Raw genomic sequence first — 20,562 nt, 5'->3', positions numbered from 1 at the left:
CGGGGGAGGGGGTATAATCGGAAGTTTACGGTATCCCATATTAAGATTTACCGCGTTAGAATCTCCAAATGTGAAGATTGGATCTCCCTATTTCTGACTCTAGAAAAGATGACTTCCGTAATCGTTGTTTTCACTTTCTTTCTCATAGTCCAAGTAATTTTCATGACAAGAAACAACCATAACAGAGTTTAATTTATTAAGAAGCTGAAAAAAAAAAATACAGGCAAGTAAAAATACCCGACAACTTCAGCTGCCTTAGATTTACTTGTTGTACAAATATCTACACTTTTTAGTAACAACAAATGCTCCAAAAAACGTAATAAATATTTAATTTATAACTTCGTGAGTGAACTTTCTTCAGAAGCACTTTCTTCGGAAGAACTTTCTTCAGAATAAATAATATTGTCTCTTGAGCTGTGCCAGCTCCGTCTGTCGCCATGGTAATAGCGGCCTCTTTTTCTGCTGAAGATGAGTGGAACAAGGAGAGCGGAGAACTCTGGGTAATGGAACGAAAAAAAATGTCTCGTGGTAAGTTTATCTCAGAGGATGCGTAGTAGAGTGGATGGTAAGCATGAGGAAATGGTGGCAAGAGACTTTTTAGCTTATTTGTTTTTTTTTTCCATTTTAGACCACGTGATGATACCCCAGAGAACACTTTCTATTAAATGTCGTCTCATCCACGTACATACGCAGGGGCGGATCCAGGATTTTTTTTAGGAGGGAGTGCACTCGCCTCTTGCTCTACTTCAACACCAATAAACCACATAGTTTTTGGCAGAATACTAGTTGTATTAGAAAACCGCAGGTCATCTCAGGGGGGGGGGGGGGGCGCACCCCCTGCACCCTCCCCCTAGATCCGCCCCTGATATGTATGCATAATTTTATATGAAAGGTCAAAAGGCGAATTCCCTGAATTCATCTGCAGCTATCTGATAGTTCTTAAGCTACAACTCGAGTAAAACCTTTAAAACTCTTTTTAATGGATTAAGCATTTCATTCACTTACGCTCTGAAAATAAAGGATCAGCAAAACATTAGTTCTGGTTAAACAAAATATCCTAACCTTCCAAAGCAAATTTTCTATCATCTGTGATTCTTGCGTTTTGTATTATGTCTTCTATTTCATCTGGTGGAACATCGACTAAACTTTGCAATGATCTTTTGATGTGTCCTCCGTCAATATATCCATTATTTTCAGGATCGAAGACGCCAAAAATCATGAACAAGTTTTCGTCTTCTTCGATGCTGTTTTCGTCCTCAATTATAGTAACAAATTCGTCAAAATTAATAGTACCATCACCTGTCGTTTAAACAAAAATTATTGTAGGATAAGTGCAGAACAAAATCGTAAAAGAGATGTACGTCTTGCGGATTGCGATCTTTTTCTTTACTGATGTAAGGTGGATAATTCTGGAATGAATTACAGAATTATGTTGAGGGGAAAGGGTTATATAGTTAAGTTAATCCTTTTATACATAGTTTGTCACCTCACGTTAAACTTCAAACACTAGTCTTGGTGTTTCATAGCTTGTAAAAAACATGAAGAAAAAAAATGAAAAACACGAAACCATAGCTTTGAGATTTTTAACACTGTGATGAAGCACTGTGACCCGTGTTTCAAATAACTTCTAAAAGTGATTTTGAAGGAAGAGTTAAGGATTTGAGTCACGTATTGGCTAACTTTGTCTGGCTTTTAAACTTAGCTTGAGAACGTTATTATAGGGCGTTTAGTGGTTCCAATCCCGTCACACGGTCAAACAGCACTGCGCTGTCGTATCTTACCATCAAAATCCTTGGCATTCACCAACTGCTGTATCTGAGTATCTGTTGGGTTTGATCCGAGCATGCGCATAGCATACTTAAGTTCCTTAGTTGACAGTGTTCCATTTTCATTGAGATCAAAACATTTGAAAGCTTCGCGATATTCTAAAAGAAAACAAAATAAGTCTGAATCAAGAACTTAGTCATGTATTTAGTGAGTTGAGAACTGTTCATTAATGACAGTATTCCAGAGCAGGACTCCTGATGACAGTAATCGACGTTTTGTCAAAGTGAATGAAGACCCCAGAGTTAAAAACTTTGATTAAGATTTAACCATCAAATCCAATGGCTAAACGTATCCAACCAAATATTCTTTTGGCAAATACGTAATACTCCTTTATCCAAATATTTGAACCCTGTAGACAATGGACATTTCTCGATATTACTGACATTTTTCAGGATATAGTTATTATGGAATTCCCATAAATTTGGTATTTTCAACGTATTTTTCTTATTTAATGGCGACATGGACCACACAATGAAGCGTTGGATACTTAGCAGCAAGCAGGCTATCCAAGTTTCCATGTTGTCCCTGACGAAATGCGAGCGAATGTAACAAAAGGCAAGAATTTGTAACGATCTTGTAAAGGACAAGATATATAATGGACGCGTGTGGTTTAAGGAAATGAAGTCTCAAACATGGCAGTAAAACGATTAAAATCATAGTCAACTAGAAGAAAAGTATTTGAACAGCTAATTTAAAACGTTCCTTCACTGCCACGAGAATAATGACAAAATGAAAAAAAAAAACAAGAAAATGTATTTGTTGAATGAAACAGGCGATAAAACAATTGAAATTCCTTAAGCATATTCACTGAAATGTGGCTTGAGATCAGTCAGGTTGTGCGATGTTTACCCGTCAATACAAAAAATAGTAGGGGTCTGTAACTGTGCATCTTAAACTATACACAGCGTGAAATCGTTGAAAAATAGACCAAAATTACTTCAAAAATAATGGAAAATATTCAGAAAAACTATACATTTTCCGTTACCTCCAAGTTGTTCTCGAGTCAAGGTATCCTACGAGAGGAGAAAATGAGTAAATGAAAAGTGGTAAAAAACTACATATAATTCTATTCGAATCCCTTTGTAGCTTGGTTAATTTGAATAAGGATGAGCTAAAAATTGTTACAAACACTAAGATAAGTAGCTTATTTTTGCTACATGTTGATCTATCCAAAAGGTTATTTTTGTGCAAAAGAAACGTGTTAGTTTTTTTGCAGTTATTGACTTTTATAACGTCGAAGCTTTTTCGTGAATGTATTGTAAATAACGATAGAAAATACCCGAGCTGATTGGGCGAAAAGGCCCGTTGCTATTTTCTGGAAATAAAGCTGTCACTGAAACATCAATTATTAATTACGGTCGCAGTATTTTAATGTTTTTATTCCAAAGCACAGTTTGATAATAAATCGAGGCAGTTTTTGTAGCTAGAAGATTATCCTTTATAGTGAGCGTTTATTTATATGACATTTTTACGACCCAAAAAAAATATTTAGAATCTCAAAACATAAGGATTTTGATCGATTCATTCACTGACAAGGAACTTTAAATATTTTAATTTTCGATTTGCTGTGCACAGAATTTGATGTAATGAATTCTATGCATTTTAATCGGCCTTAATTATGGATTTTGTGTTCCGGGTAAATTAGATCTTGTTAACATGAACACATTCAAAGAAATGTTAGAGCATTTTTAGAAGACTGTGAACTTTTCTTTGCACTTCAATTAGCCTCTAGAACCAGCGAATAGTTTTATATTAGCCTACAAATATAAAAAGGCTATGATGAGTGATAAACGAACGTTGTTCATTAATGTTCGTAATAGTTGAAATATTAAAATGCCTCGATACGTGTCAAAAGATATTCTCCTAGCTAAAAATTTGTTCTGCAACCAAAGACGCTTTAACCTGTCTGAAATATTCCTTACATAACTTGTTCATCATCCGGGTTTTGAGTCATGATTGTGCACAGTGTTGACAAGACATAAACCTAAAACGACGTTTATGTATTCATTGTCCTCCTACACGACATGACCTAACTTGCTAACCATTTTCACCTTTAATTCTCAAAGACAAACCTGTTTTACAGTGCCTAATCATTGTACAAGCCTTTAATCCTTTCAAGTGCGAGAATCACCCTCGAACGTCTCAGTATTTGTTTAAAATATACAAGAAAATCTATAAACTTACCATTTTCAAGTGAAATTCTGCTTGTTAACAAACAAAGAAAAGATTGGCCCCTTGAAAATGTTAATAAATATTCTATTTCATGGCACCTGTTGTGTTGGCCCCCTTTATTGCTATGGTAACGGCTAAAAGGAAGTGTTTTTAAATAAAGATGCCAAAATTCCCACCATGACCCTATTTACCTTAATAACAAAACATGAGCGATTGGACCACAACATCAATTTTGTGTCATGGAAAATGATAGATTCTTTCTCAATCCCGCCTTTCCTTAGGTCTTATAACTTTGTAAATTTTTAAAAATTGTCTGAAAACTGACTGATTGTACATTATACTTTCTGCCAAGAGCAACATGGCCTGAATGCTCAGACAGGTCTATACAAAGCAGGCAATTACGGGATTTATTAAGTAGCCAACATTTCCATAATCTCAATTCCAATTTCCAAGTTTCCATAACCTTAGCTGTACCCACTGTATTTTTAGAAGTGTAAATGTGAACGAAATGCTAATTTATATCTTTTTCGGTTTATACCGAAACAGATTTAAGTTCCCATTACTTGCCAATTCCAATCACGTCTAAAGCGAATATCTTCAACAGAGTCCGAGATGTCTTACTATGTAAGCGGAAGACACAATGCCTCGTAAAAAATGAAATTAACCTGCCTCCATTGCTTGTTGTCATCACAGTCGATTAAACTGATCTTTGCGAATGACGATAGTTAACAAAATCTTCCTGCGGCAGAATTTTTTAAGTCGAACATTAATGATTCCATATTTCTTGATTTATTTCTTTGTTACATCGGACGTTTTTATTTTTTTAAATTTAAAAATCCCTAATTGTTATCGCAATGTACGACAACAAAAAGTATTGAATCACCTGTCATACATTTGAAAGAGCGTTACTCTCTTGAACGGATGATTGGCACCTGTCATTTCGAACTCAAGAAGTTTGAAAGGCAGTCCAAGCTTGTGAAACGACTCGTAGGCTTTTGTACACTATGCTTTTGCTTCCCTACTAAAATGCTCCACCTTAATGCTCCATTTTTCCCACTAAAATGCTCGGTCTCCCCAAAAAAGTCACTAAAATGCTCGGATAATGCCATTATACAAACGGTTTTTTTAATTAATTTCAAAGTTTACACTTACAAAAACGTGCAAGTGTTGAGAGTTACAACGACAACGTGTACTAGTTCATAAATACAGCCAAAAAAAACAGCTGTATTAGGTTTTTTGTGAATTTTGAATTCTAGTCTTCATTTTGCATGGGCTCCTGAAAAAAGTTAATTTCTATTTTATTTTCTCGGAAAAATTAATTTTCCGGGGAAAATGCCACTAAAATGCTCGAATAATGCTCAATGCTTTTGCGTCACTAAAATGCTCGAAAAAATGCTAGCATAATGTACAAAAGCCTAGAAACGAGTCCCTAAACAGCTGTTTTAATTCAGAAAATACAGAAATTATTTATAACCAACGTTTATGAACGATTTACTCTTGACCACCGCCTAATATCTCTGGCTACAGTCGTTTGTCGTCTTGGTTTAGTGTTGCTTCTCTTTGGATCTTGATTTACGACGTTATGGTACTGTCGCGCTCTGTTGAACATCCCGCTTTTACCTGGGTGTCTTTCGGCTTCTATCTTGCATGATGATTCTTCCATTGACGTCTGTGGTAATCTTTCATTTGATGGAAGTTCTAGTAATAAAAGGGTAGCAACAAAAGCAAATAAAGAATTAGTGTTTTCGCTTCTTCTCCTTTGCGTGTTTTAATTTGATTATGGGATAGAAAAATTTTTAGCCATCATAAAATTCATTAGATAGTTTTTCCCCTTGTTTTGATAGGTTAGTACCACTTCTAGAGATACTGAAGAACTCGAAATAGTATTTATCATCATTGTTTTTGTGCTTGGCCGGAAAACCTGGAACTGCTACAGTCTTTTCTTTTTCTCAAAGGCTTGCGCTCTAACAAAAATAATTTTGTTTGTAAACAGTTGTCATCTTTGTGTATACGTTGTTTATCACCTTGAAGGTTTTTCTTGCAAAAGATTTCACCCGAATGTGAAAGCGCCCTGCTTCTGATGTGAAGGTGTTCAGCTGTGTCTCCTTTATCATTCCATGCTGAAAGGCGTTGTAGATTTCTGCGACAAGTTTCTATTGCGGTCACTGACTGAGCGAAAGGATCCCATGGTAGTCCTAATTTTAACTGTCCACTCAAGCACTCTTGTGACAGCGTTAACGTTTTTAAGGCCACTTGAACTAAAGTCATGGTGTGTCCCTTTCTTCTTTCTCGTGAAGTGCTAGGTACTGGAAGAGAAAAAGAAAAAGATAGAGTATATAGTCATTAATGCCTGTACGTGTCTACCTAAGCGCCTTACTTAAACTGATACCGTATGGTGACAAAAGAGCAGATAAAAGAACAAATGGCTAAAAAATGTTCCTAAAGAGACATAAGCGACTATGAGGAGGTGAAAAATATATCTTTTAATAAAGGGATGCTCATGGTTTCCCATTCTTTGGGTTGCTTTCGAGCAGGTCAGTGAGAGCCTTTTATCTAGCTAATATTTGAAAATTTATGTGAAAATTAATGCATGCTCACACATGATTATGTACATACCAGGAAAGACCATCGCCAAATGTTCATTAAAGAGAAGTTTCTCATTCTCCCATATGCTTTGGACACACTGCGATAACTTAGTAGCGCGCGCGTGGGCGGAGCCCCATAGCTAAGGGAATCTACCCATCGAAGAAAATTTGGTAATCACGTGACCGTACACCGAACGAACGAACGACCGACCGTCCGTCCGCACCACAGGGCAACCAATGTTTACTCTCACACTGTCTAGTGAGTTTGGGAGCCCAGGAAAAAACTAATTGCGCATCAATGTTGTGATCAATTAACAGCTGTCAAAACAGGGTATCCGCTGACCAGTATCACCTGACCGTACCGCGGGCTCAAGTGTCGACCCATCGAGGTCGAGTCTTTTTTTGCAGTTATCCGTTGACAAATTACCAGTTTCAAATGATCGCAGGCTTAAGTTTATTTTTTCCAGTGATTCACACGAAATTTGTTGTGTTTATGTCATTATGGCCCCGTACTATTAAGATTTTGATTTCAAACTGACCTCGGACGCGAAAATTCAGCCAGTTTTTTTAAAAATACAGGCGGAGAAGACCTTTCTTACCATGGTCACGCGTTGGTCACGCTCTACGTCGAATTTTTATGCTCTGATTGGTCAAAGTTTGACAGGTGAGTTCATGCGGAAAATTTATGCAGCATCTTGAAAGTTGTTTACTTTAACAGCTGAACCTGACAGAGTTTTGTGTCAACTTGTGATGTTTTTAACTGCCTTTTTAGACCGGATGTACAAAATGAAATACAGCTTCTATCAAGAGTCTTCTGTTATTCATGGCTGGTTTGTTTATTGGGTTTTTGGTTGAGAAATGCGTCGCTTGTCAAAATTCGGTAATTCGATTTCGGATGGCATCGTTTTTGTTTTTTACCTTGCTTAACGCGTAAGAGGGTTTAAAAGTCTCAACCAACTGTGGCCTTCCTTGATAGCTTTCAGGAACTGAATCTCGAATGGTAAGCCTGAGTTATTATTGTATTTGATGTTTGTTTTTGTTATATCTAATTTCATGAAGTCGAGCACAGTTTATGCGGCAAGTTTATGCACGTTTGTAAGATTTGAGTCAATGATCTGACATAGTCTCAGGTTTGATATAAGCTTACAGGCAGGGGGGGGAAGAGACGAGGTCTGGGACCGAGAAACGATGTTCTCACAACTTGCAAAGCGGTCACCCCACGTGGTGGTCAGCGGAAAATTGCAATACTTTTCCCACAGTAAATATTTTTAGACTTTTTAGAAGCAAGAAGCGACCGGCAGAGGAAATCAGAAATGCTTACTGAAAAAATAAAAATTGAAAAAAAATAATATCATGCATCTTTGTTTTTCTTTCATATCGTATTTGTCTTTCGGTACTGAAATTGCGGGGGAAACCGTGTTAGATCTTAACCAACAACAATGCGCTCGATCGATTTATAGGTTACATCGTTTTTGCCGGGTAAGGATAACTTGATGCTGATAAAAATTACTGGAGAGAGTGTCAAATTTATCGGAAGCAAGTAATTCAGAGAGCTTTATAAATATGAGCTTACAGCTCTACAATCATAACTGAATAAACATTCACACTTCATATCATTTCACTTCGTTTATTACGATCAGTCAACACCTTGAATCCAAAGTTAAAATTCAAAACGATCCTAATAAACAAATCACAACTACTACTGAAAGCTCTGTACCTTGAAGCGACTTTAACTTTCCTAAGGTTTGCAGCAAAATACTGCTTGATAGCTCAACTCTAGCTCTTCGGCGGTTCTTATCAGCTGTACGGATCGAGCTATAAGTTGCATATTCCAAACTCTGCAGAGGGAAAATGTTTAACAGAAAAAGAAAACCACACACTATGTCTGAAAAGCGACATAAAATCAATAAATTTGCGAATTACCAAAATATAATCGTGAGAAACAGTCCCGCCTTCGATCGCCATGTTTTTGTTTCTTCTCAAGACCGTTGATCTATGGTTTTTGACGTAATGCGCATGATCAGTACACAAATCCGCTGGCAAGACCTTTGCTGATCGCTTTGCAAGTTGTGAGAACATCGTTTGGATTTCATTTAAGAGAATGTATGGGAAGTAGCTTACCCCCCCCCCCCCCCCCCCTGCTTACGGGACTTTAAAAGGCCTTCACAATATATTTTCTCACCGCAAATAGAAAGAAAACGATCCAAAGAATATTTAGTTGTAAATTTGGCTTTGAAAGAAAACTTTGAGCGATTTTCTTGCTTCGAGGAGTTCACCTTCGAAAACAGTAAACACCGCACCGGGAAGCCGGCTTAAGCTTTACGCTTAAAGACTCAGGATTTTTAGAGACACTTTAATACTTGTCTTCGTGAATGAAAATTGTTGCCTCTGTAAATGTTTCACCGAATTATATTTTTTTTATTGATTGTTAGTAGTCTCTCTTGCAATTTTAATCGCTTGTACGTGCCGGTTGTTTTCATCGTTCATGAACATCGCTTGCAGGAGTACTAAAAAATGTCGCGCGTATCAAACGCTTTACAAGATTACACATCGTTATAACTGAAATCATTAAATAACAAAAAATAATAATAATAAATTCGTTATTATGTTGAAGCGTAACTCTATTAAAGTTCATTCAAAAACTCGACCACACTGACAGCTCGCACTACAAATGCCGAGAACCGGCTGGCCGTATGGGTGATTTGAACGGTTTCGCTAAAAGCCCACGATTGATCGTCCTAAATATTGACTAAGTGCAATTTGTCTTGAAAAATTGTGAAATGCCGCATTCTGTCCGAGGTTCGTATGATAAAGAGTATTGTTTCACCTCAGATGTGATGTATATTAAAAGAGTATGAAAGGTTGGTTTACACACCCTTAGATTTGTTGGCAAGAATTTGTAAAGTAAACCTGTCCAACGCAAAAAAAATTCGGGCTGATTTGTTTTCCAAGAATTTGTTTTCGAGGCCTAATCTACTGTGATCAAGAGCTATTATGGCTCTTGAATGTGATCGAACATGTTTGCTATTTTTTGGGTGTACATATAAGGCTATCAACTCGATGTAAGATGTTTCACTCTAAAATAACTTAGCCTTTCCCTCAAAAGTCACATGAATGTGCCCTTAAGTTAACCGATTTGTGGATTACAAGTTTATTGTTTGATTCAAATTATAAATTTATTAATGGGAGCTTCGCTTTTAGCCCTGGCTAAATCTATATATTAGGTGTCATTGGTTGGCTGCAATAGGAAAAAAAGGCACTGATTTTGAACTTACTGACTAAACGTAAACATATTTGAACAAAGGTAAGATTTTTTTCAGTTTTAAACGCGTTTTAGGGTGTTGAACTGCAAATGTTAACTTGCATTGGGCCAGAGTAACTTGTTGTTGTGTCGAATAAACTCTGATTACAGTGACTACCTTTCAATGTCCGTCGACAAATTGAACTTTTCCGAAGCATTGATAAACCTCCTGCTATTTTCGTCAGTAACGAGGAAGGTTGGGAGGTGAGATGGAGATCCTAATAGCTGTTGTTCCTTAACGAGATCTTCAATTTTGGATTATCTTCTAATAATCAAAAACAAGTCCCATTATGGCTCTTGCCAAAAATTGAGACGAAGCAAAGGAGATAATTTTTATCTATCTAGTACAGTACAAGAGGCGTTGTTATGAATGTTAATTAATGAAAACATTTAAAGTTACCCCTATTCAGTGTCACAAAGTCATTCTTTTTAATTGTGGTCTTCGTTGTGTCTGTAGCTATATCTTATCCAAAAAGGGTTCAACGTCTTCAAAAGCAATCTGACCCACTTATAGTAACTCTGATTTTTCTACTGGAAATGCATGAAATATAAGTAAAGGAACCAACTGCTGAAAGAGTTTCTTTTTTTGAGTATTCTTGGTGAGCTGAATAAACAGAAGAATAGAATCTTCTGGCAAGGAGCGAGGTGGCTGAAACAGGTCACTGTTTTGCTGGTTCGACGCATTTACCTTTAATCTCGTATCCAGATGTCTTGTTGACGAGCCGAAGGCGAGCTTTGTCAACAAGATATTTGGGTACGAGATAAATTTACCTTGGGAGATTTTTCTTCTGGAGAGGGTTTCCTTCCCTGTCCAGTAAAAGAGGATCTTCAACAGGTTTGGTTTTTAATCTTGAACATAATGCCTTGACTCTAGTATCCTCTAAAGAATCTCATATAAATAGTCTATGCTTTCCATCTCCTCTAATTTGTCTTTCATGGCATCATCTGTCACTGAGACAACAATGCACAGAATATATAAATATAAACGTTTGCCGCTTTTTAGACCACGCGCTAGATATAAAGGAGGAGAAATATTAACATAGGCAAATCAAGTTCTTGCTGGGATCCTTTCTGCCTTTGCAACAGAACTCACCGACTGATAGGTCATATGCAACGCTGTCATTAACAAAACTACATGTTCTTCTTTCGCAGGGGCTAGAGCGCTGACAACGTAGTTTGCAACCTCCTCTTCTAGATCGGACCACAAATCGAAAGATACTAAAGGGTTTGGGCTTGGAACTATATCCTCAACGGTTCCGGTTTGTGAACTGACGGCTCTGGAAGTTGAACTGAGCCTGTGAGCTGTGACAGGTAGTCTACATGCTGTTTACTGGACAGCTTAAAGGCGCTTCCTGAAAAACATTCAGGACTTAAATTCCAGAAAAAATGAAATAGCATTGATGTCGTTGAAAATCTAGTTTCCAAAATGTGTAATATATCTTGCTTTGAATTGTTGTTGCAGTTTTCTAGAATTTCTTTTTCCTTTGTGGATGTAGGAGACAATCATTTCGTGTAAATGAAAATTCATGAAAGTCCAAAGCTTTTGATAAAGTATCTGTTCAGTGGAGATAACGTAGTTTACGAAAATCAGAGCCGGTGTAATTCATTTTTCACTTTCTTTGTTCTTTACAAATTTATTTAGATATTTAGTCATGTAAAATTTAGATGAAGAATGGGCGAAAATAAAACCCAGATACCCCCTCCCCTAGATTAATAGAGATTTTAAGGAACGACACGGTGATGGCAAAAAGAGTTTAAGCTAAGAGTCAAGCTAGATAAAAACATCACTGAAACGAGCAGCCTATCTAGGTTTAAGTCTCATATTAGATGTAGGGATTTTACTGAACTGATAAATGGCATCTTTAGTTGTGCCCGTGTTCCTAGAATTGTTTTGATTATTTTAGCATATTGTAAATGCATATAAAATATTTATAGGATTATACTATAGCTACTTTTATAGCTTTTTTATTTCTTATCTTTTATTTAGCATATTATTCATTATTTACTTTATCTTTATGTTGTGTCCCCAATTAGCGTCAGCTAAATACATCCACACATGAATAAAGCTAATTATCATCATCATCATCATCATCATAATCATGGTTTTGGTCAAAAATTGGCCATTTTCCCATCTTTTACTTTCCGGCAATATAAACCAGGAAAATATCTTTTACGATTGTCTAGAACAAAAAAACGCCTTTCTAGGCTATAAAAACAAGAAGTTCAAAAAGTCGAAAAACTGAAATTTTTCCAAATGGATTAACCGATGGTTTTGGTCCAAAATGGCCATTTTTTCCAACTTTTTTTTATAGGCAATATAGGCCAGGAAAATGTCTTTCACCATATTCTACAACAAAAAAGCGCCTTTCTAGGCTATAAAAACAAGAAGTTCAAAAAGTCGAAAAATTGACATTTTTCCAAAGGGGTTAACCCATGGTTTTGGTCCAAAATGGCCATTTTTCCAACTTTTTTTTTTAGGCAATATAGGCCACGAAAATGTCTTTTACGATATTCTACAAAAAAAAAACGCCTTTCTAGGCTTTAAAAACAAGAAGTTCAAAAAGTCGAAAAATTCACATTCAGTTCCAAAGGGGTTAACCCACGGTTTTGATCCAAAAATAGCCATTTTTCTACCTCTTTTTTTAGGCAATATAGGCCAGGAAAATGTCTTTTACCATATTCTACAACGGAAAAACGCCTTTCTAGGCTATAAAAACAACAAGTTTGACAAGTAGAAAAATTGACATTTTTCCAAAGGGGTTAACCCATGCTTTTGGTCCAAAAATGGCCATTTTTCCAACTATTTTTTTTAGGCAATATACGCCAGGAAAATGTCTTTTACCATATTCTAGAACGAAAACACGCTTTTCTAGGCTATAAAAAAAAGAAGTTTAAAAAGTCGAAAAATTGACAATTTTCCAAAGGGGTTAACCCATCGTTTTGGTCCAAAAATGACTATTTTTCCAAACTTTTTTTTTTTAGGCAATATAGGCAAGGAAAATGTCTTTAACGATATTCTAGAACGAAAAAACGCCATTTTAGCCTATAAAAACAAGAAGTTTAAAAAGTCGAAAAATTGACATTTTCCAAAGGGGTTAACCCATCGTTTTGGTCCAAAATGGCCATTTCTTCCACCTTTTTTATTTAAGCAATATAGGCCAGGAAAACCTCTTTTACCATATTCTACAACAAAAAACGCCTTTCTAGGATATAAAAACAACAAGTTCAAAAACTCGAAAAATTGACATTTTTCCAAAGGGGTTAACCCATGGTTTTGGTCCAAAAATGGCCATTTTTCCAACTTTTTTTTTAAGGCAATATAGGCAAGGAAAATGTCTTTTACCATATTCTACAACGAAAAAACGCCTTTCTAGGCTATAAAAACAAGAAGTTCAAAAAGTCGAAAAATTGACATTTTTCCAAAGGAGTCAACCCATGGTTTTGGTCTAAAAATGACCATTTTTCCAAACTTTTTTTTTTAGGGAATATAGGCAAGGAAAATGTCTTTTACGATATTTAAGAAAGAAAAAAAGCCTTTCTAGGTCATAAAAACAAGAAGTTCAAAAACTCGAGAAATTGACATTTTTCCAAAGGGGTTAACCCATGGTTTTGGTCCAAAAATGGCCATTTTTCCAACTTTTTTTTAACGCAATATAGGCAAGGACAATGTCTTTAACGATATTCTAGAACGAAAAAACGCCATTTTAGGCTATAAAAACAACAAGTTCGAAAAGTCGAAAAACTGACATTTTTCCAAACGGGTTAACCCATGGTTTTGGTAGAAAATGGCCATTTTTCCAACTTTTTTTTTTAGGCAATATAGGCCAGGAAAATGTCTTTTACCATATTCTTCAAGGAAAAAACGCCTTTCTAGGCTATAAAAACAAGAAGTTCAAAAAGTCGAAAAATTGACATTTTTACAAAGGGGTTAACCCATGGTTTTGGTCCAAAAATGGCCATTTTTCTACCTTTTTTTTTAGGCAATATAGGCCAGGAAAATGTCTTTTACCATATTCTACAACGAAAAAACGCCTTTCTAGGCTATAAAAAAACGAAGTTTAAAACGTAGAAAAATTGACATTTTTCCAAAGGGGTTAACCCATGGTTTTGGTCCAAAAATGACCATTTTTCCAAACTTTTTTTTTTTTAGGCAATATAGGCGAGGAAAAGTCTTTAACGATATTCTAGAACGAAAAAACGCCATTTTAGGCTATAAAAACAAAAAGTTTGAAAAGTCGAAAAATTGACATTTTTCCAAAGGGGTTAACCCATCGTTTACGTCCAAAATCGGCCATTTTTCCAACTGTTTTTTTTAGACAATATAGGCCAGGAAAATGTCTTTAACGATATTCTAGAACGAAAAAACGCCATTTTAGGCTATAAAAACAACAAGTTCGAAAAGTCGAAAAATTGACATTTTTCCAAAGGGGTTAACCCATGGTTTTGGTCCAAAATGGCCATTTTTTCAACTTTTTTTTTTTTAGGCAATATAGGCTAGGAAAAATTCTTTTACCATATTCTAGAACAAAAAAACGCCTTTCTAGGCTATAAAAACAACAACTTCAAAAAGTCGAAAAATTAAAAAAAAACGCCTTTCTAGGCTATAAAAAGAAGAAGTTCAAAAAGTCGAAAAATTGACATTTTTCCAAAGGGGTTAACCCATGGTTTTGATCCAAAAATGACCATTTTTCCAAACTTTTTTTTTTTAGGCAATATAGGCGAGGAAAAGTCTTTAACGATATTCTAGAACGAAAAAACGCCATTTTAGGCTATAAAAAAAACAAGTTTGAAAAGTCGAAAACTTGACATTTTTCCAAAGGGGTTAACCCATCGTTTACGTCCAAAATTGGCCATTTTTCCAACTATTTTTTTTAGACAATATAGGCCAGGAAAATTTCTTTAACGATATTCTAGAACGAAAACACACTTTTCTAGGCTATAAAAAAGAGAAGTTTAAAAAGTCAAAAAATTGACATTTTTCCAAAGGGGTTAACCCATGGTTTTGGTCCAAAAATGACCATTCTTCCAACCTTTTTTTTTTAGGCAATATAGGCAAGGAAAATGTCTTTAACTTTATTCTAGAACGAAAAAACGCCATTTCAGGCTATAAAAACAACAAAATAGAAAAGTCGAAAAATTGACATTTTTCCAATGGGGTTAACCCATGGTTTTGGTTCAAAAATGGCCATTATTCCAACTTTTTTTTTTAGGCAATATAGGCCAGGAAAATGTCTTTTACGATATTCTAGAACGAAAACACGCTTTTCTAGGCTATAAAAAAAAGAAGTTCAAAAAGTCGAAAAATTGACATTTTTCCAAAGGGGTTAACCCATGGTTTTGGTCCAAAAATGGCCATTTTTCCAATTTTTATTTTTAGGCAATATAGGCCAGGAAAATTTCTTTTACCATATTCTACAGCATAAAAACGCCTGTCTAGGCTATAAAAACAAGAAGTTTTAAAAGTCGTAAAATTGACATTTTTCCAAAGGGGTTAACCCATCGTTTTGGTCCAAAATGGCCGTTTTTTCCAATTTTTTTTTTTAAGCAATATAGCCCAGGAAAACCTCTTTTACCATATTCTACAACAAAAAACGCCTTTCTAGGCTATAAAAACAAGAAGTTCAAAAACTCGAAAAATTGACATTTTTTTAAAGGGGTTAACCCATGGTTTTGGTCCAAAAATGGCCATTTTTCCAATTTTTTTTTTTAGACAATATAGGCAAGGAAAATGTCTTTTGCGATATTCTAGAACGAAAAAACGCCTTTCTAGGCTATAAAAACAAGCAGTTCAAAAAGTCGAAAAATTGACATTTTTCCAAAGGGGTGAACCCATCGTTTTGGTCCAAAATTGCTATTTCTTCCAACTTTTTTTTTTAAGCAATATAGGCCAGGAAAGCGTCTTTTACCATATTCTACAACAAAAAACGCCATTCTAGGCTATAACAACAAGAAGTTCAAAAACGAGAAAAATTGACATTTTTCCAAAGGGGTTAACCCATGGTTTTGCTCCAAAAATGGATATTTTTCCAACTTTTTTTTTTTAACGCAATATAGGCAAAGAAAATGTCTTTCACCATATTCTACAACGAAAAAACGCCTTTCTTGGCTATAATAACAAGAAGTTCAAAAACTCGAAAAATTGACATTTTTTGAAAGGGCTTAACCCATGGTTTTGGTCGAAAAATGACCATTTTTCCAAACTTTTTTTTTTTAGGGAATATAGGCAAGGAAAATGTCTTTTACGATATTTAAGAAAGAAAAAAAGCCTTTCTAGGCTATAAAAACAAGAAGTTAAAAAACTGGAAAAATTGACATTTTTCCAAAGGGGTTAACCCATGGTTTTGGTCCAAAACTGGCCATTTTTCCAACTTTTTTTTTTTAACGCAATATAGGCAAAGAAAATGTCTTTCACCATATTTTACAACGAAAAAACGCCTTTCTAGGCTATAATAACAAGAAGTTCAAAAACTGGAAAAATTGACATTTTTCCAAAGGGGTTAACACATGGTTTTGGTCCAAAAATGGCCATTTTTCCAACTTTTTTTTTTTTAGGCAGTATAGGCCAGGAAAATGTCTTTTGCGATATTCTAGAACGAAAAAACGCCTTTCTAGGCGATAAAAACAAGCAGTTCAAAAAGTCGAAAAATTGACATTTTTCCAAAGGGGTGAACCCATCGTTTTGGTCCAAAATGGCTATTTCTTCCAACTTTTTTTTTTAAGCAATATAGGCCAGGAAAACGTCTTTTACCATATTGTGCAACAAAAAACGCCTTTCTAGGCTATAAAAACAAGAAGTTTGAAAAGTCGAAAAATTGACATGGTTTTGGTCCGAAAATGGCCATTTTTTCAACTTTTCTTTTTTTAGGCAATATAGCCAAAGAAAATGTTTTTTACGATATTCTAGAACAAAAACACGCTTTTCTAGGCTTTAAAAACAAGAAGTTCAAAAACTCGAAAAATTGACATTTTTCCAAAGGAGTTAACCCATGGTTTTGGTCCAAAAAAGGCCATTTTTCCAACTGTTTTTTTAAGGCGATATATGCCAGGAAAATGTCTTTTACGATATTTAAGAAAGAAAAAACGCCTTTCTAGGCTATAAAAACAAGAAGTTCAAAAAGTCGAAAAATTGACATTTTTCCAAAGGGGTAACACATGGGTTTGGTCCAAAAATGGCCATTTTTCCAACTTTTTTTTTTAGGCAATATAGGCAAGGAAAATGTCTCTTACCATATTCTACAACGAAAAAATGCCTTTCTAGGCTATAAAAACAAGAAGTTCAAAAAGTCGAAAAATTGACATTTCTCGAAAGGGGTTAACCCATGGTTTTGGTCCAAAAATGGCTATTTTTCTAACGTTTTTTTTTTTAGGCAATATCGGGAAGGAAAATGTCTTTTACGATGTTTAAGAAAAAAAAAACGCCTTTCTAGGCTATAAAAACAAGAAGTTCAAAAACTCGAAAAATTGACATTTTTCCAAAGGGATTAACCCATGGTTTTGGTCCAAAAATGACCATTTTTCCAAACTTTTTTTTTTTAGGCAATATAGGCCAGGAAAATGTCTGTTACCATATTCTACTACGAAAAAACGCCTTTCTAGGGTATGGAAACGAAAAGTTCAAAAACTCGAAAAATTGACATTTTTCCAAAGGGGTTAACACATGGTTTTGGTTCAAAAATGGCCATTTTGCCAATTTTTATTTTTAGGCAATATAGGCCAGGAAAATGTCTTTTACCATATTCTACCACGAAAAAACGTGTTTCTATGCTATAAAAACAAGAAGTTCAAAACCTCGAAAAATTGACATTTTTCCAAAGGGGTTAACCCATGGTTTTGGTCCAAAAATGGCCATTTTTCCACCTTATTTATTTAGGCAATATAGGCCAGGAAAATGTCTTTTACGATATTCTAGAACGAAAAAACGCCTTTCTAGGCGATAAAAACAAGAAGTTCAAAAAGTCGACAAATTGACATTTTTCCAAAGGGGTTAACCCATCGTTTTGGTCCAAAATGGCGATTTTTTCCAATTTTTTTTTTTAAGCAATATAGGCCAGGAAAACGTCTTTTACCATATTCTACAACAAAAAACGCCTTTCTAGGCTATAAAAACAAGAAGTTCAAAAACTCGAAAAATTGACATTTTTCCAAAGGGGTTAACCCATGGTTTTGGTCCAAAAATGGCCATTTTTCCAACTTTTTGTTTTAAGGCAATATAGGCAGGGAAAATGTCTTTTACGATATTCTAGAACGAAAAAACGCCATTTGAGGTCATAAAAAAACAAGTTTGAAAAGTCGAAAAATTGACATTTTTCCAAAGGGGTTAACGCATGGTTTTGGTCCAAAAATGGCCATTTTTCCAACTTTTTGTTTTAAGGCAATATAGGCAGGGAAAATGTCTTTTACGATATTCTAGAACGAAAAAACGCCATTTGAGGTCATAAAAAAACAAGTTTGAAAAGTCGAAAAATTGACATTTTTCCAAAGGGGTTAACGCATGGTTTTGGTCCAAAAATGGCCATTTTTCCAACTTTTTTTTTTGGGCAATATAGGCCAGAAAAATGTCTTTTACGATATTCTAGAACGAAAACACGCTTTTCCAGGCTTTAAGAAAAAGAAGTTTAAAAACTCGAAAAATTGACATTTTTCGAAAGGGGTTAACCCATGGTTTTGGTCCAAAAATGGCTATTTTTCTAACGTTTTTTTTTTTTAGGCAATATCGGGAAGGAAAATGTCTTTTACGATGTTTAAGAAAGAAAAAACGCCTTTCTAGGCTATAAAAACAAGAAGTTCAAAAACTCGAAAAATTGACATTTTTCCAAAGGGATTAACCCATGGTTTTGGTCCAAAAATGACCATTTTTCCAAACTTTTTTTTTTTAGGCAATATAGGCAAGGAAAATCTCTTTTACGATATTTAAGAAAGAAAAAACGCCTTTCTAAGCTATAAAAACAAGAAGTTCAAAAAGTCGAAAAATTGACATTTTTCCAAAGGGGTTAACGAATGGTTTTGGTCCAAAAATGACCATTTTTCCACACTTTTTTTTTTTTAGGCAATATAGGCAAGGAAAATGTCTTTAATGATATTTAAGAAAGAAAAAACGCCGTTCTAGGCTATAAAAACAGGAAGTTCAAAAAGTCGAAAAATTGACATTTTTCCAAAGGGGTTAACCCATGGTTTTGGTCCAAAAATGGCCATTTTCCAAGTTTTTATTTTAGGCAATATCGGCAAGGAAAATGTCTTTTACGATATTTTAGAACGAAAAAACGCCTTTTTAGGCTATAAAAAGAAGAAATTCAAGAAGTCGAAAAATTGACATTTTTCCAAAGGGGTTAACCCATGGTTTTGGTCCAAAAATGGCCATTTTTCCAACTTTATTTTTGAGGTAATATAGGCCAGGAAAATGTCTTTTACGATACTCTAGAACGAGAAAACGCCCTTCTTGGCTATAAAAACAAGAAGTTGAAAAAGTCGAAAAATTGACATTTTTCAAAAGGGGTTAACCCATGGTTTTGCTCCAAAAATGGCCATTTTTCCATTTTTTTTTTAGGCAATATAAACCAGGAAAATGTGTTTCACGATATTCTAGAACGAAAAAACGCCTGTTTAGGGTATAAAAACAAGATGTTCAAAAAGTCGAAAAATTGAGGTTTTTTCAAAGAACTTAGTCCATGGTTTTGGTCAAAAATGGGAAATTTTTCCATATTTTTACTATTGGCTAAATAGCTGAGCAAAATGTGTTTGAGAGTATTCTAGAAAGAAAAAAAGCTTTTCCAGACTATAAAAAGAACAAGTCAAAAAAGTCGAAAATTTTGAATGTTTTTATATAGGCAAAATAGCTCAGCAAAATGTGTTTGAAAGTACAGTGAAAAGAAAACAATTCTTTCCAGACTATAAAAAGAACAAGTTAAAAAAGTCGATAAAAATTGGGATTTTTCCAAAGGGATTAGTCCATGGTTTTGGAGAGCGTTTCTTTTCTATCTAGAACATTATTCAACATTATTTCTAGCGTTATTTTGACCAATAACAAATAAAGAAAAAAAAAATTGAATTTTTGGGAAAACCATGGGTTAACCCCTTTGCAAAAAATGTGATTTGGGGGACTTGAAATGTTTATCGCCAAAAAAGGTTTTTTTTTTTCTATCTAGAATATTATTAATCATTATTTCCTTTCTTTTTCGACTTTGAAAGATGGAATTTCAAATAACCAGCCCAATACGATTTGAGTTTAATTATCATTTCCATGATATCTCGTACTTTGTTTTGTTTTCTCGGATCTACATGGACTGTTTTATGATCTCGTCATGTGATGTTTAGCACGATTCTCTCACGCACTCTCTGCAAAGTTCGCAGTTTAAAGGTTTGTTGTTTCGCAAGATTACAGGTCTCACATGCATAGTTGACTGTTGGTAAGATCCATGCTCTCGCGCGAGAACGTGTGTATGTGTACTACACAACAAATGTATGTTGTGGTTCAAATTTATCCTTGGTTTTACTCATTATCATACATGACCACTGATACCCAACAACAAAGGAAAATAGAATTTAAACCAAGGATAAAATTGAACCAAAACATGAACACCCAAGAAGGAAAACAGCTTTTATTTCAATTTTCTAAAGTAATGTACAAAGTTCTAACTGTCAAATAATGGTTATTTTAAATTTTGACTGTACTACTTAGCA

General features: G+C 34.9%; 1 protein-coding gene across 1 annotated transcript; it reads right to left on the bottom strand.

Moving 5' to 3' along the window:
* Positions 1-22: 22 nt before the first annotated feature.
* Positions 23-4,098, bottom strand: LOC140953542 (calmodulin-alpha-like). Its single transcript, XM_073402950.1, has 5 exons — positions 4,012-4,098; positions 2,813-2,840; positions 1,782-1,925; positions 1,063-1,299; positions 23-496 (listed from the first exon to the last, which is right to left on the bottom strand). Exons 1-5 carry the CDS (start codon positions 4,012-4,014, stop codon positions 333-335), a joined length of 576 nt encoding a protein of 191 aa, XP_073259051.1. The 5' UTR covers positions 4,015-4,098; the 3' UTR covers positions 23-332.
* Between the last annotated feature and the right edge of the window lie 16,464 nt (positions 4,099-20,562).

This window comes from Porites lutea, chromosome 12 (assembly GCF_958299795.1).
Source record: "Porites lutea chromosome 12, jaPorLute2.1, whole genome shotgun sequence".
Taxonomy (NCBI): domain Eukaryota; kingdom Metazoa; phylum Cnidaria; class Anthozoa; order Scleractinia; family Poritidae; genus Porites; species Porites lutea.
The sequence above is the reverse complement of the archived record's forward strand: the minus strand, read 5'-3'. Positions and strand labels throughout refer to the sequence as shown.